This window comes from Acomys minous (assembly GCF_964271855.1).
Source record: "Acomys minous genome assembly, chromosome: 1".
Taxonomy (NCBI): Eukaryota; Metazoa; Chordata; class Mammalia; order Rodentia; family Muridae; genus Acomys; species Acomys minous.
This window is the reverse complement of record NC_140483.1, coordinates 16011018-16027226: the sequence shown is the minus strand read 5'-3', so window position 1 is coordinate 16027226 and position 16209 is coordinate 16011018. Positions and strand designations below refer to the sequence as shown.

General features: G+C 47.6%; 1 protein-coding gene across 2 annotated transcripts in view; it reads left to right on the top strand.

Annotated features, from left to right (window-relative positions):
- KIF26B (kinesin family member 26B) overlaps window positions 1–16209 on the top strand; it is a 415238-nt gene that overhangs the window by 359358 nt on the left and 39671 nt on the right. For both annotated transcript variants that reach the window (XM_084791649.1, XM_084791650.1), the window contains one exon: window positions 1112–1271. In XM_084791649.1, the coding sequence (XP_084647775.1) occupies window positions 1112–1271 (160 nt within the window). The remainder of the gene's footprint in view (window positions 1–1111; window positions 1272–16209) is intronic.

Genomic DNA, 16209 nt, shown 5'->3' with positions numbered 1-16209 from the left:
ATGTGTATCACCCGCCCGCTTCCATTCATGCTCACTTACCTTTTCTCATGAACTTGTAGATTTTTCCCATCTGACTACTGGGAGCAGTCGCCTCTGGCCTTGCATCAGCAGGACCTCATGTGCACCTGCTGGTGAGCACGCAGCTGAATCTTCCAGAGACCGTCTGCAAATTCCCAAGTTCTTTCCTTTCTAGTCTTCTGTCCTACACATGGTTTCCCCAGGCTTTGAATTCTATCTCCCTTGAGCTCAGTGGGTCTACCAGGTTCTAGCTGGGCTCTTTGCCTTGAGCCTGAGAACTCTTAGCAGAGGAGGCATCAGGAGTTGGGAACTCCGTCAGCACAGTTAGCAGAGGAGGCATCAGGAGTGCCTGCCTTATTCATCTCCTGTGCCTCTAGAATCGCTCTCCTCTATCTAATGTCTAGTGTCTTAAATACAGCTACTTTATACATTCTGTTTATCTTTGGTTGTTTTGGACACAAGACCCAGTCTGGTCCCTGTTACTTCGTTGCAGCCAGAACTCATGGGTGAAATTCTTAACTTCTCCAAACTTTAACGTTCTCACCTACAAGAAGATGATGACGGTGTTTGGATGATTTTGTGTGGGAGTTGAATGAGACGGATGCCTGCGCACCTGGCAACTGGCAGGCGCTCAGCAAATAGCTGGGTCTTCCCTGCCTTTGCACCTGGATCTCACATCCTCCAGGTTTTCCCGAAGTTACCGACCTGGTTCCTGGCTGAGCTTTCGGCTGGCAGCCTGAAAATGACAAACTAGAGTAGACGATCCTTTGGGAACTGTTCAGGTTTCAACTTTGTAAGTTTCAGAACGCTGGCATCCAGGGGATAGTCAGGTGTATTCCTTACCCTCCATCAGTGTGCCATTTGATCTGCAGAAAGCATTCTTTAAAATAAACAACATGTAGGTTTTAGAGGGTTTGTGGTATACGGAAGAAACAATTTAAGAGCACTGATGCTACTTGTAACTTCAGCCTGACTTGTTTGGGTCACCAAATATTCATCTCCCAAGATCCCCAAAGAGCTACAGGAAGAGAAAATGTGTTGCCCGGAACTTACTCATTCTCCCGTTCTTTCTCTTGTGTTCTCCCCTGCGCAGTGTCTGGAGGCCGCAGCCGCCTACATCTCATTGATCTCGGCAGTTGTGTGAAAGCGCTCAGCAAAAACCGAGAAGGAGGCTCCGGGCTGTGCCTCTCACTGTCTGCTCTGGGCAACGTCATCCTGGCCCTGGTCAATGGGAGCAAGCACATCCCGTACAAGTAAGTGACTCTCCTACTGAACAGCAAGATGGCGTGAGCATAGTGTTAGAGTCCGGAGTGGGTCTCCCCGTCCAGGAGGGCTGCCCTGGGAGAGGTGCAGCTAAGGGTCAGTCTGGATGGGTTATGAGTTCAGTGACAGAGATTAACTTTAGCTAATGATGGTATAATGCATCATCTTCCAAATTGGAAAGTGTTGCACATACTTAATTCCAACACAGTCCTAGTTTGAGGCCTCTAGGATGAAATAGAAAGCCATGTCAACAGAGGACCGCAGTCATAATTATCCACGCGTCGATGGCTCTGTTCCGTGGTGTCACAAACAGTGACCAAAGGGGAATGGGGCAGCCAGAATAACGCTGCAAGAGTAGAACTCCTTCAATATGAATTTCAGGTAAACAGCAAGTAATTTTTAGTTTAAGACCCCTTTATTATCACAGGCATACCACAGGAATCCTGTATGTCGCCTGACGTCCCTGCTTAGAAACGCTTAAAAAGCCAGGGGTTGGGGGCGTTGCCATGTCTCTTCCCGTGGAAATGTTTACTCCACAAACAGGCTCCTTCTCTTTTTACCACTACTCTTCCAGGAAGATAGAGTCAGAGTTTCTACCATTTTCAGCACAGCCCTAAGCATGCCATGTCACCAATGCTCATGAATGTCCCAGCCTTGCTCACCCCTCACCACCACTGGCCAGCCCAGCTGGATCTCCTACTAGTGACAGGAACCTCCACTCATCTGAAAATGAGGATTGCGACTCTATTTTATATGCATCACAGTGACATAAAATACAGACTAGGTGTAAAAAAAAAATTTTTTTTTAATCTGAAAGGCTGTCACCAATGACCAATGGCGATCAGCCAATGACCTCACTCAGCTCCCGTTTATCAGATTTAAGTGGAAACAGCATTTGCCTCACAGAGTTGCCATGAGTAAATATGAAGGAATATTTTGTTTTAACCCATAAAAATCCTTTGAGTAAAAATGGCTGCAGTGGGAGGGGCAGGGGAGTTGGGGATGCTGCCACAGAGCCTGAGGCTCAAGGCAAACCTTTGGTTTCTCCTTTCCTCTGGTCCAAGTTGATAACAGACCCCCAGATACTGTTTCCCAGCAGGACAATCATCCTGGGATGCCCTGGGGGGCCTACCTGGTACTTATAACCCTGTTTGTGCCCTTTCTTGAAATTTGGTATCCAAGCCACATAACCCCCAAAGTGGCATTTCCTACCCTTGTAAGGTTCATTTCCAGTGGGAAAACAATGTCAAGGTGAGGATTTATCAAGTTTCATTTTCCTTGATTTTTTTGCTGTGAAATAACCCAGAATGTTAGGGCGCTGTCAAAGAAAAAAGTCTTTGCATAACAGAACTACCAAGTCTGAAGATCTTCCAAAGACAAAAGGAGCTACAGGACCTCTTGACATCCAGGAAGTGAGACTCCTAGCTTTGAGCATCATAACTTCCTGGGCATCAGGCAGATACAGTTCAACATACTGCCTTGCTGTGAGGCTGGGTGGCAGGTCACTCCCGCTTTATTCTTAAAGAGTGGCCTACATTTATGATTTTTATAAATATTTGTCTATTCAGATTGTTGAATTGATGGTGGGAGGGCTGGATAAATGTAAACATTTGATTTTTTTTTTTTTGACTAGGTAAAGTAACTTCCTTCTGCTTGTAGTTTGGCGAACACTTTGAGTTGTTTTTATTACTAGCTCAAGGTTTCTTGTTAGATTAAACATATGTTTAACATCGGCTAGTCCCAAGGGCCAGCCACCTGCCCTCTTGGGAAAGCTGACGGGCTGTAATAGAATGCCACCAGCCCCTCCAAACATCCTTCTGCTTGGAGCCAGGGGTCCCTTCCTAACCTCTTGGCCACACAGGTGATGAGCAAAATGTTTATATTGCATGTGAACAGAGACTTAACATAAATGTTGTGTCTGCATGAGGCTGTGTCAAGGAGCGGTTCCCTGACCCCAACAGCCATTAGCTGTGGACACAAGCTTCCATCAATGACCCTGGTCCTGCCTAACAAGTTACCAGGAGCTTGCTGAGCAGTCCACTGCTCGGCATCAGGAAGCACAGTGGCCTGGCTAGCCATCTAATGACCGGGCCATCTGTCCAGAAATCTTTTGATCCATAACCACTGGCACTCTGCATATGCTTTGCAAGACTTTTGCTCTGACATCTTCTTGGATTCTCAGCCACAGCACAGTCTTGGTATTTGGTATCTGTGAATCACCCTTGACTAACGGACTAGAAACTGTCCTCTTTCAGGACACAGGAAGAGAAGACAAAGATTTACTCAAATCTTCCAGGCGGTTGGTGACAGGATCAAACTGAATAGCTTTTCCCCAGTTTGGGAGACCGTGGTCATTGAGGCTGGTCCCTGTGCTCATCAAGCGCTGCCTGATATTGGCTGCTTCTATACAGCAGGATGGTCAGCCCACCAGTATGGTCCACAGCCTCTTCATAAGACCGCTAGAGTCACACTATGGCATATTGCGTTAGCAGACTAAAACTTTCTGGGCATCAAGCCTTCTCTTTGCCTTGGCTTCCCAGGGAAGGCTGTGCATCTAGTCTGTACAGTTTCCTAGTGTTCTATTCATTTTCAGGGGGGAAAATCCCAGAAAATCAAATTTCGTATTCTTTGCCCTCCCCCATCTCTCCAAAACACAAGACCCTACTGATCCTCATCTGTCACCTAGACAACTGCTCAGAAGCAGCATTACTTGTGCTTGCTTCTGGGAAATCAACTGAAATGTGCACAGAGGGGATATAGTCTGCCTCCATTTCTCTTCATCACTGTACTGGACAATTTGTCATGTGAGCAAGCCAGAAAGTGAGGTGGGATTCATTACCCACCCCGGGTGCTCCCACAGGCACCCTTGATGTGCCCTGAGTGGTTCTGACTCTCCAGATGAGAGGCTCATGCGTGCAGTCAGTTCCCCACCTCAGCCATTACACAGCACAGGCTGCCTGGCCAATCCTTCTGCCATCCAGTTATCAATCTTAAATGGAGATGCCATTCAGAATAGCATTGGGGGGGGGGGCGGGTTGGCGCTGGCGGGGGCAGATCAGCAAGGCACCAGGACTCCAGTCTGCTCCTCAGTGACAGGAAGCACAAAGTGCTCTTCTGTAACTCCAGGGAGTCTCACACCCAGGGAAATCTGTCCTTGTTCTGAGGTTTCTGACAGCACATTTGCAAATTTCCTCCCAGGCTCATTCGTTATAGTTGTCTGCCAGTCCTCACCACTTCCTGTGCAGTGAGGTGCTAGGAATCTCCACAATTGACAGAGCAGGAAGAAAGTGAGCAGAGGTAATGGCAGGAGTGCGCTCTCTCTCTCTCTCTCTCTCTCTCTCTCTCTCTCTCTCTCTCTCTCTCTCTCTCGTGCCACAAACCACTTTCCTAGGTCTTGGCTTTTGAAGCTGGCCCCTGAGGGGCCACTGCAAGGATCTGCCAACGTAAACTTGGCCTCGGTAACGTGCTTTGATATCCCAGCCCTTCAGAGGGTCACAGACTTTCCAGCGACTCAGAAATTCTAGCCACAACCAAGTTCCCTACAAGGGAACCTGATCCCTTTCAGACGTTGCCTTGTGACCGGTACAAACCCCCCAGAGAAAGCATATCCTTCTCACAGTGATGCCTCAAGCCTGTAGCATCATTTATAACTGTCTCTGCATTTCAAGAAGCCATTTCTTTAATAAGCCACACGATCCAATATGAGCCAGGGCTTGTTACGGACCTCTCAGAAGCCAAACCAGTGTACTTGCACTTTTGCAAAATGAAACTTGTGAACTGACCGTAAGAGAAACAAGAGACTTTTTTTTTTTTTTTTTTGGTACAAATCTCTGATTCTCCTTGATGAGTTGGTGCCTGGGGATGAATGCCTGTGAAGGAAAGGAGAGCAGGCTGCTGTTGATTGGAGAAGGGAGTGGGGTGTGGGAGGGAGCTCCTGTGTGGGCCTAGAGGGTCACTGTGGCTCCGCGCTTGGTCTTGCCTCTGTTCTGGGGGGAGTTATGTTCTGTGTAGGAAGTCTGGGAGCTTGTGACACACGACAGTCATTGTCCTGCTGAGCTGGCCGCTTCTGCACAGGCCCATTCTTGAAAAGCTGCTTCTAAGCTGTCCCAAGCGAGTTCTGGAGGCCTCGTCCCGAGAACCCTCTTCATCCCTTTGCTATTTAAGGAATCTAATCCCAAAGCCTCGCATCTATCTGCTCATTTGCCGGCAGGGTGTTTGCACTCTGCTTCTAAACCGCAGATATGTATTTGCTAATGTCTGGACGCCCATTTAATAAGGTCGTGGAAAATTACCCCGTTACGCTCTCATGTTGTGTCTATTGCCGGCGCTCTTCTCTGGCAGCTTGTGAAACGGGGCCACACAGCCACCTGTGGTGTAAGCCCTGCTTCAGCCCCTCGATGGTGGGTTTGTTCTGAGCGATGGCCTGAGACCCCGTTAATTCACGGCAGTCTCTAGCAAGCACCATGCGCAATCACCTAGGCTCACTCCACTTTGCTCTCTATGGATGAATGGCTGCACCAGGCTTGAAATGCGTTGGGGCCAGTCTCTTGTCAGACATCAGACTAACAGCAAGTGCTCCAGGCAGCACCACATCCCAGAAGTCCCTGTCTCACCACAGTGCCACAGCTTGCACAGCCTGTAGTGGGATCGCTTGCCTCCTCGGGCTCCAGTGGGGGTAAGGAACCAACATTATTTTAAGGACATCAGAGCACCTGGGCACAGCAATCCACTCAAAGCAGCACGCAACACTAGAAACAAATTCAAGTCTGTGACTCAGGGGGGTGGAGGCATGGCGTTTCCTACACAGAGACAGCCAGCTTTTCCTAAAATGTTAACACTTCTCATTTGAGCGGCAGTGGGGCGCAGGTGCCCGCAGACAACAGGTGCAGCGGCAGCGGGGCAGTTTGGGGTGTACAGGGCCATCGCCACAGTGTACAGGCATTCTCCCACCAGCCTTAAAAATCTCATCACTCACCCTCCTAGCATCTGGGTAGACCTGGGGCTTCTCCACTTTCTCAGAACTGGGAACTCACTCTGAGAGGTTTGGGAGACTGGAAGAGGTGTGGGAAACTGGGGGAAGTGGCGCAGACTGCTGTCGGCCATGACATTCCAGTCCCCTGGTGTCGCTCAGTCCTATCCCTCTGGTTTTGAATGTGCATTACTTATACATACCATAAAATTAAGTAGATATTTGTCAGGAAAAATGCAAACGAATATCAGCAATAAGATTGATTCAAGATAGCATGAAATTGGGGAGAAGCTCCGTGTAAGGATCTTGTGAGTGAGAGAAGCGTACATGTGCATATTTAACCTCCTCAAATGCACATTAATGCTGGATTATCTCCCCTGATTTACGGGGAGAACATCAATTTAGAACTATTTGCACAAACTCCGGATACCAGTTTATAGCATTCCCTGTTTAGAAATAAAATAACCAAAGTCTCAGGTTGCCAGGCAACTGCAGCAGTGATAATTCTTGGTATTGCTGCTTTAAAAACATTCATTTTTATACATTTTAATGACTGTTAGGAAGCAAGGAGGGTGAGCTCAGAGCATCTCTGGGACACAGAAAAGAAGTTGTTTTTATTTTTTTATGAGACTGTTCAGCCTCCCACTTTCTTTATCCCTCCCTTCCTGCCTCTTCTCTGGCCGGTGGTATTTTCATAGTTCATTATAGAATTTACAGAGACAGAATCTTTTTTTTTTTTTTTAACAATCCAAGCAGCAATTGTCTGCTGATTAACTCCCTGGGCTTGATATGTGCAAGCCATTAGGGGAGAAACGATGTGATGTGTGACTCTCTGTGGCTGCAGCCTGAGTTCAGGCATCAGTTATTGTGACCCAAGTTTGATCCGTCTTTTCTCTTCTGGCGTTCCACTCCTCCCCCCTAAACTAGGAGCAGAGCATCAGGACCCCCAGTGTGGCCAGACCTCTGGGCAGCAAAGCCGGCACAGCTGATCTTTTTCTCTGCCCACTGCCACTAGCCACCATAAGGGAGGGCTTGACTAGATGGAAGATGGGAGACTTCTCCGTTTCCCTTTGGGTTCCGACTTTATCTTCCCTTAGTTTAATTTCTAAGGTTACCAGTGGGCATCTCTTCCTTCTAGACTCTAAGTCAGTTGGCAAGAGCTGACGAGGAAGTGAAGCCCCACACCCTCTTAATTCCAGCAGAGCAGGCAGGGCTCTCTCTGCCACCCCACAGGGGCCCCGGGACTCAGACTCAGGCCAGCAGCACTGGGTCCCTTACCTAGACTGCAGTGGTTCTCCAGAGAGGAAGGCAGGGTGCATTGGGGCTGGGGCGGGGGGGGGAGGGGGGGGAAGGGTAGGGGAAGGAGACACAGTTACCATCCCAACAGTCGCACTCTCTCCCTCCCATAAGTCGAAAGGCAGAAACAAGAATATGACTCCCCCGCCCCCACAACCTTTCAAAGGAAACAGAGGCTAATTTATGAACTACTGGATCAGAGGGAAAAGGAGAAAATTGTTTCCAATATCTATTTTCTGGCTTTTCAGCTACGTGGCAGGCAGTTAGCGCAGCACGTAAATCAGCTCTCCATGAGGGATGTTTCTCAACGACGCAGAGTAACAACGCCTCTCACTGTGCCTCGGAAGCTGTTCCAAGTGATTCGTGGTGTCTAGTTATGACAGCAACTCACAGCGATCAATCTTATGGCAAAGATTGGGAAACTGAGGCACAGAGAGGTGGAGTTCTTTGTTCAAACTCACACAGCACCTGGAAGGTTGCCGATGTCCAGTGAATACTTGTCAATAGATATGAAATGTCCATAAAGCCTGAATATAGAAGTATATAAGTGAGAGTTTTGACTCTGGGAGGGCCAGAGACTCCAGTGTGTGATTTCCTTGACCTTGCCTGTTTCTATGATGGCTAAGCTGAGCCTGGTGGCTAGGTGCCAGTGGCAGGGTGAAACCTGACATAAAGAAGAAAAAGGAAAGGAAGTCTCTCATTGCAGACCCAAGCCACAAGCAGGGCTCAACCAAATGTCACATTACAATGTTAAGAGCTGAGCCTACTAATACAGGCCCCAGAATCCCAGCTACTCTGGAGGTAGAGGCAGGGGGATTGTAAATTCAAGGCCAGCCTGGGCAACTTAGTGTGAGACTCTCTCTCAAAATAAAAAGCAAAAATGCCAGAGGGGGACACTACAGCTTAGTAGCTCAGTGGTAGAGTACTTGATCAGCATATGCAAGCCAAATTCAGTCCTTATCAGCAGCAGCAGCAGCAGCAGCAGCAACAACAACAACAACAACAACAACACACACACACACACACACACACATACACACACACACTGCTCAGTAAGATGCTCTTGACCCTGATCTTCTGTGCAGGGGAAGCAGGCCTCTGATGACCTTCATTGGACCTCAGTGACCCGAAGTGCCACACTTGGCACCAGCCATGGAGGAACTTAGCCAATCTCAGCTATTTTCACCTGTCCCTAGAGTCCACAAAGCCACCTCACATTCCCCATCAGCAGGAAAGCTGCATAACCCCAATGGCACCTTCACCACGCAGCCCTCCTATTTCTCCTGGGAGGGCTCCAGAAAGAAACGTGGGTCCATTTCCCAACCTGGAGAGCTGGGAGCTGCCCACCATTGACAGACAGGATCACACGGTGGGTTTCCTTCTCTGGGAGGCACCAGCTCTGAGAGGCGTTCCAGAGAGAACAGGTCCCAGCCTTCTCTCAGTAGGAGAGGTTATCATCCTATGGGTCCCGAGGTTTGGCTGCACACCAGCTGGGTAATGAAGGGCACACAGGAAGTGCGAATGACGCCAGGTTCACTGTGCCTGTGATAATGAGTTTCCTCAAGCATCTGGCTGAGAGTAGCAGCCTTGGGAACTAATCCCAGATCCAGCAGTCTCACTACTGGAATTTGTCAGCTTTCTTCACACCAAGCTCCCAAGGAAATGTGATGGAGTGGGACAGCTGTGGTTTCCACAGGAGACGACGCCACCTGGGCTGGCAGAGCCACACTCAGGTGAGGCCAGGGAACGTGGATGCCAGCACCACCACTGGTACTCAGGAGCCACTTCAGTCCCCAGTTTCTACCTTGAAACTGGGGTTTTATTCTAGCTCTTCACATCTGGAACAAAATTAGGTCCATGGATAACGCGTCTGGGAGGCCTTTCCGGAACATCTGTTTCAAAGGTGAAAAGGCCACTGTGTAAGCATATTCTAACTTTTTGCAATCTGGGTTCAGCGGGGAACCGCTGTAGCACTTCATCCACTCCAGCTCACAAAAGCAGGTGTTGCTCTTGGCCAAATGGATTCTAAGTTGCTTTCATTACATTGAAGCCTTCAGCCCACGTGCCCAGCACACAGGATGGCTGCCTGACACAGATCTAAGAGAGCCCAGTGTTAAACTCCCTGCACAGAGTTAAGTAAAATTACAGAAACTAGAAACTCACTGGGGCTGAACGGGTTAAGGGGTAGCTACTGCGGACCCCCAGCTGCACCTGCTAATCCTGCTGACCAAGGTGTGATGCCAGACACATCCTCCACGGAATACCAGCTGACGGCCACCACACTAGGAGGAGCTCTGGGGCGGAGCTCGTGGGTAGCGTGTTACAAGGTTGAAGAAAACCATGTCTGTGTGGACTTAGAAGGGGGCTTTCTTCTGAAGAGCCTTCACACTGGATAGGAAGTTCGTGTTGCATTTCAGATCCTGCTTGGTTCATAACATATGACTGCTATGCATGGAGGTCAGGGCTGTTTGGATGAGCGTCGGGGATTCTGGCCTACGGGAACCAGAGGAGCTCAAGGGATTGGTTCCCCCAGGATCTGGTGGAGCCGACCAAACACATACAAGAGATGGCTGGGGAAATGTGAAGCCTAAGGAGAAGTTTGGTTTTAAACCTTGTGTTTGTTCTGATCACTCCTCCAGGCAAAAGTATTCAGTAGGTCTTGGTAATAGGCAGGGCGCTGGGAACAATATTGCAGGAATCAGCTCAGGAGCATTGCGGTGGGGGTGGGGTGGGAGGCGAGGCAGGGACAGGGGCAGGCACGAAACAGCCAAGTGTGACACATGATGATCATGTGCACACCAGCCCTTGGTCCACACAACGGGAGGAGGGGTGCGGATGGGAAGGGGGAGCCATGGCAATCTGCTGCCTCAGCTGATGGAGCTAAGCCGCCATCTCTCTCATTTACCTACCCCGACCACTGGTGTGCTTCACCAGGCTTTCCTGTCTCCCCGCCCCCGCCATCCACCCTTCCGAGGCTGAACCCTTCACAGCTGCTCCTCCATGTGCTGTGTTGATGTAGAGCGTGGCTGGTACCCATTGTGATAAACTATTGGGCTAAATGGGGGATTCCAAACTCTCAGCTTATTGTTATCGTTAATGATAACTAATCGCCATAGCACAAGTCGTTCCGTTTGTTACAGAAGGCAAACAGCTGGAGGAGGGTGGCTGTGGTTAGTCCAGGCCAGTGCACAGAGGAGGCCAGGATGCCCTTAGGCACCCTGAGGGCTCTGCGGTTACTCAAGGAGAGCTTGATTTAGGCACAATTAGGCACTGGAAGGAATGGAGCATACAAATGAGTCAGGGCTTAATTCATTAAAAAACTGCCTTGAACATTAATTGAGCTTCAATCAGAGTGCCCAACCATAAATTCTCACCTGTTTCACAACTGGTTCAGGCTCAATTGAGCATTAATAGATTTTTTTTTTTGGTCCATGCAAATGAGGTGATAATTCATTCTGTTGTGTAATTGAATAATTTTCAAATAGATTTATTCACGGGAACAGTTAAATTGTACCACGTTGACTAACGTCCCTCGTATGCTTCAGCCAAAGCAAAGCTGAGTTTCATTCGGGAGCAGCAGGGATCTCATGGGACAGAGATGGTTCCGGTGAACGCATTGCTGGTTTGAGGAGCAGTAGACCTCAGGACACCTGTTCTGATGTTCATCCAGCCTTTCAGGACCATGATGACCCTAGTCGTTACCTGCTTTTGCTTCTCTGCTCTTTTTTACTGCTGTTTACAAACAGGGTCAATAAAAAAAAACTTGCAGGAAGTGATTTCTCAGTTTGGCGGCTCCCCTCCTTTGTGAGCACACTCCCAGGTTTTGTGGCCTAACATGCCAGCCTCCCCTGAGAGGTCAGTGTGTCAGCCTACCTGTCGAGTTCCAGGCCAGGGAGAGACTGTGTCACAAAAACAAGCTTGGCAACAGGGGTTGTCCTCTGGTCTCCACACACGTGCACACAGACACATACATACATGCACATGCATGACTTTTTGGAAATGCATATTCCTTCCTGCGCTCCCCATGGCCGGCTCTGGATAGCACCGCCTCTGCGAAGCCTTCTCTGAGACCTTCTATCCCAATATGTTGCTCCAGAGCAATTCTTCCAACCCTGTCACAGCCGTGTCTCTTCTAGAGGCATCTCACAGACACTCATGCTGCATGCTACTTGTTGGTCTACCTTACTCAATCCACTAGCGTATGAGCCCATCATGATAATGAATGCCTCTGCCTCGGGTCCCATTCGGTATATACTCATTTGGAACTGGCGTGTTCTTTTTTAAAAAAATTTTTTTTTTGGTCTCTTTTATCTCTTTCTCTCTTCTCCACCCCAATTCCTTCCAATGCCCCAACACCAGGTAGGAGAGAGAGAAGGCTGGAGGAAAAGAGTGCATAGCTCTCTTTAACTACTTCCTGCTATTTAGGGTGCTTGGGTTCTTTGAGGCAATACCAAGCTCTGTTTCAGGATATCTCCGACTTCTTGTCACGCTGTATCAACAGCAACCACAAGCGACAGGGCAGGAGGAGGCACTAGCATTCTTCTTCTTTCATGGAGTAGTATCTCTCTCTGGGCTCTCATATTTATGCCCTCAAGAGTCCTCAGAATTAAACTAACTGCAACTGGCAAAGACCATGCCTGTCTCAAAGCCACACGAGGCAAGTAGTTTGCTGCTGTGGACAATCCCATGTCCCACACCTGGGATTAAAACAAAAACATGTTTATATAACATAACTAAGAAACTAAAACCTCCACAACAATTTGGACTGATCTTAAACCCTGTGTCTTTTGTAACAAATGTGAATCAACCAGAGAAATTTGCCTTCATGATCAAAGCATTACCTTGTCAAGCTCTCTCTGTCTGATGACCTGTGAATCAGCAAGTCCTCCTGGTCTGGCTGCTTAAATACACATTACATCATGCCCTGTTGGCTCCTAACAATAGCTGACTATATTTCTGAGGTCTAGATGGCTTTTTCTTGTGTGTGAAGATCAGGGCTCAACCAAAAAGCTCCACAGTGGGTAGTGAAAAACGTCACCCTGAGCAGCCACATGCTGTCAGAAGCATAGACACACTCTTACCTTCCACATGGTCAGAGTCTAGTGGGTGACAGTGAATTCATGTACTGGGCCAGTTTCATTCTTTTACTCACTTATAATACTGAGTCTTCCTTGGCTGCTCATTGGCAATCACAGGTCTTCTTATTTCAGGTTAATTATTGGAGTAATTAATTAATTAATTATTAGTTAATTATTGGCTAATTAATGTGGATCTTGGATCACACATTACCCTTCGTATAATAGTGTATGTGTGTATGAGTGAGTTTGTATATGTGTACATGTGTATATAGTGTATGTGTGTGTAAGTGAGTATGTATATGAGTGTGTGAGTGTATATATGAGTGTGTGTGAGTGAGTGTGTGTGTGTTGTTGGCAGTGTTCAAGGAGGCCTTCCTGAAGGAAAGAGCTGGGAGCTGACACAGATGTGAAGAGGGTCATTGCAGACTTGCGTGCAGAAAAAGAGAGATCCAAGGGGGCTGCGTCAAGTGAGGAGATACATCCTGGAGACGGCTGCTGTTGCTCCCATGGCGTGTGAACTGAGCATTCTGAGGTCGGGTGGACGCTGCTGCTGCCTCAGGGTGCACTGTCTCTACTTTTATATGTCAACACAAAACCCACGGCTCGCGGCTCAGAGGATCAGAGATAGTTTATTCCAAAGCCAGATATGAATGACCACGGCCCCCGAACACAGATCTAGGTCACCCCAAATTCCCGTGTTCTGATGCGGAAGCAGTTTCATGAAGATTTTAGAGTACAGAGAAAAAGAAAGTTAGAAGACGCTTTCTGAACACGTTAAATAGGCAGTTAAAGAAAAGTTGGGGAATCTCAGCAGTGGGCCTCAGATACTGTCTGATGACTCACAGCTTTTGGTTGTTGGAATCTAGGGTTTCTTAAGCTAACACATTCCAAAAGGTTTTTTTTTTTTTAAATCTGTTAGCCTCAGATGTTAGGTACAACATAGAAAGGTGCAAGGATGGCTCTTTCAGGGACTAAGGGGAGCCTGAGGTAAATTATAGTTAGACTCTGGACCTGCAACAATCCAACTTCTCCACCAGTCACTGAAGATCTAATCATGGCTGAGCCTTCCAGGAGGTTTCAATAGGAAGGGGCAGCCTTTCTGAAAACTTCCACTCAAACAGATGGTCCAGGTGAGGGAGTGGCATCCATTCAGCAGTCTGGTGAGCACTGTAGGTTCACAAGCCAGGTTTTGCTGTCAGGCTTTGATATGCCCCTGTGTCCACACATTTCCTGAGGCAGTGGCCTCTTGCTTGCCTGATTTGCTGAGCTGTTGGTCTGTGTAGGACAGAGGGCGGTACTGTACTTAGGAAAACAAGATACAGGGACACTCTGCCTCAGCATTAGCTCTCAAAATGGGCAAAGTTTTGTAAATGGAGCCCCGCAGGGCCTGAAAGCCACTGCTCTGTGTAATGTGGACTAACTTAGAGCAGCCATGGCTTTCTGATTTCTGCTATTTAACATTTTTTTTCAGTTGTCCTGCTTCCCCCTACTCCCCCCTCCCAGACTCCCCACATTCTGTCCCTCATCCCTCTGTGTTGACTCTCAGTCTCTGACACTGCTCTTTCCCTCAAAGGCTGGTTTCCCCTGCATCTCTGTTACTGTTATTCAAACCCCCCCCTTCTCCCCCTTTTTCTTATATTTTGTCTGGCTGTCTAGTTATTTAAAATTGGAGGCTAAACCCACTTCTGTTTTTTTAAACAAAGCCCTGAGCAGAAATTGGTCGTTCCTGGTCATTTTGTTGTTGTTTATTTCTTTGGACATCTTTATTTCCTTAAAGATGTTAATCAACTTTTCTGTTGTTTACTTGAAACCCATGTGTGCATCTCGTGGGCCATCTGCAGTTCTGGCCGGTTCTGTCCCGTGGTGCCTCCCGTCCTTGGGTGTTTATTTTTGTCTGGGAACTTCTTTGCATTGCCATTTTTATTCCCGAGCCATGGATACCTGGATAAGGAGGGTTTACTTTACAGTGTTTGTATTTAGTTCTACGAGGTGCCAGCTAAGGATAGCCTAAGCTGCATTCTCAGCTTGAAATATTTGGGACCACCCAGATCCGGAGACTCAAGACAGGCAACCCAGGCTGTGAGTGATTCATACTAGGTTCCAGTTTCTTCCCTGCTGTTTTGCAGCTCTAGACGACAAGAAAATCATGGCCTCAATATGTGAGAGGGACGTTTGTTGAAGAGGGAGAATTTCCTAATAAAATGTCCATCTTGGATGGGTCTGGGGCTCTGTCTTCTGTTTCACATGCCAACCCCACCCGCCAGCCCAGGCCACATAAAAGCCAAAGCCCATGAGAGCACCTGGTTGGCCAATGGCTTAAGGTTGCTACTCTGCTTCTCTGGAGTCCCCGCCTTCAGTTGCTCCTCTGACTAGATATGGCCTTGTTCTTTCATGCAAGCTCAACAATGCATTTAATATGATTCTGATAGCTATCCATGCTGTGCAGTTGCGTTTGAAAAGGTCTCTCTAGGCACCTAACCAGAAGATTGCTCTTTTTCTTTGCCACTTTCACATTCTCCCTCTTCTGAGTAAGGAGGCCATGTAATTGATTAGCTGAACAGAAGACCCTTTTGAAAGTGAAAAGGAATGCCCCATGCGACTTAATGTTTTTGAAGTCTTTTCTCACAGATCTGGGCACACTGGTGAGCCACGGAGACAGTCCATGTCCCCTTCAGAATTCGCTCTAAGTGCTTCTCAGCCTGTTGGCCAAGGTCAAGTGCAGAATTTACTCTCAAACACTCTTACAGAATGAAATATATCTCTGCATGTCTCAATTGCCTCTCTGAATGTTAAAGAAAATAAGGAAAATTATTTCAGCTATAGCTTAGTGTACTTTGACCTGCCTCTGTCTTGTCTGGCTAGGATTTTGAATGTTTCTGACCACTCACATTCCTAAAAGACCCATGTGCGGAAGGCTGGGTCCCAGGCCACGGTGCTAATGGTAGTGGGATCTTAACCAGGTGAGGGCTAGTAGGAGGAAGTTACGTCACTGGGAGTGCACTTTAAGTGGATGTTATGACTCTGCCTCCCATCACTATCCCTTGCTTCCTGGTTCACATAGCGTGATCAACCTTGGTCCCCCACATACTTCTACCACAAGCCAACAAGGCCAATGGACTGTGGGCTGAGACCTCCGAAACTGTGAACCCAAATAAACCTTTCAACCCTTTAAGTTGATCACCTCCAGTATTTTTGTTATAGTCACTGAAACGTAACTAATATAACTCTCACAACATCGTATTTTCCTTAACGATGTGTTTTTCAACTATTATCTTAAAACCACAATGTAGATATTTTGTGTGATAACATATAAAGTTATCTGTGCATTTTGATACCTGCAGCTTCCCTTTCTTTTGGCAGCCTAGGAAATTATGAGCCTCACAGTCTATAGTATTTTTTGTTTCAGTGGAATGTGTTTTTCAAATAGGTAAAATATTATACATCAATTTCCAGAAAATAAAGAGGAACTAGAGAATTTCTCATATTTTAATCTTTTATGTAGCTTGAACTCTTGTCCTTCATATTCCAGGGTGCTCTGTTTGCAGGTTTTGTTTCTAATAATTGCAGTTCATTACAAGCCTCAGA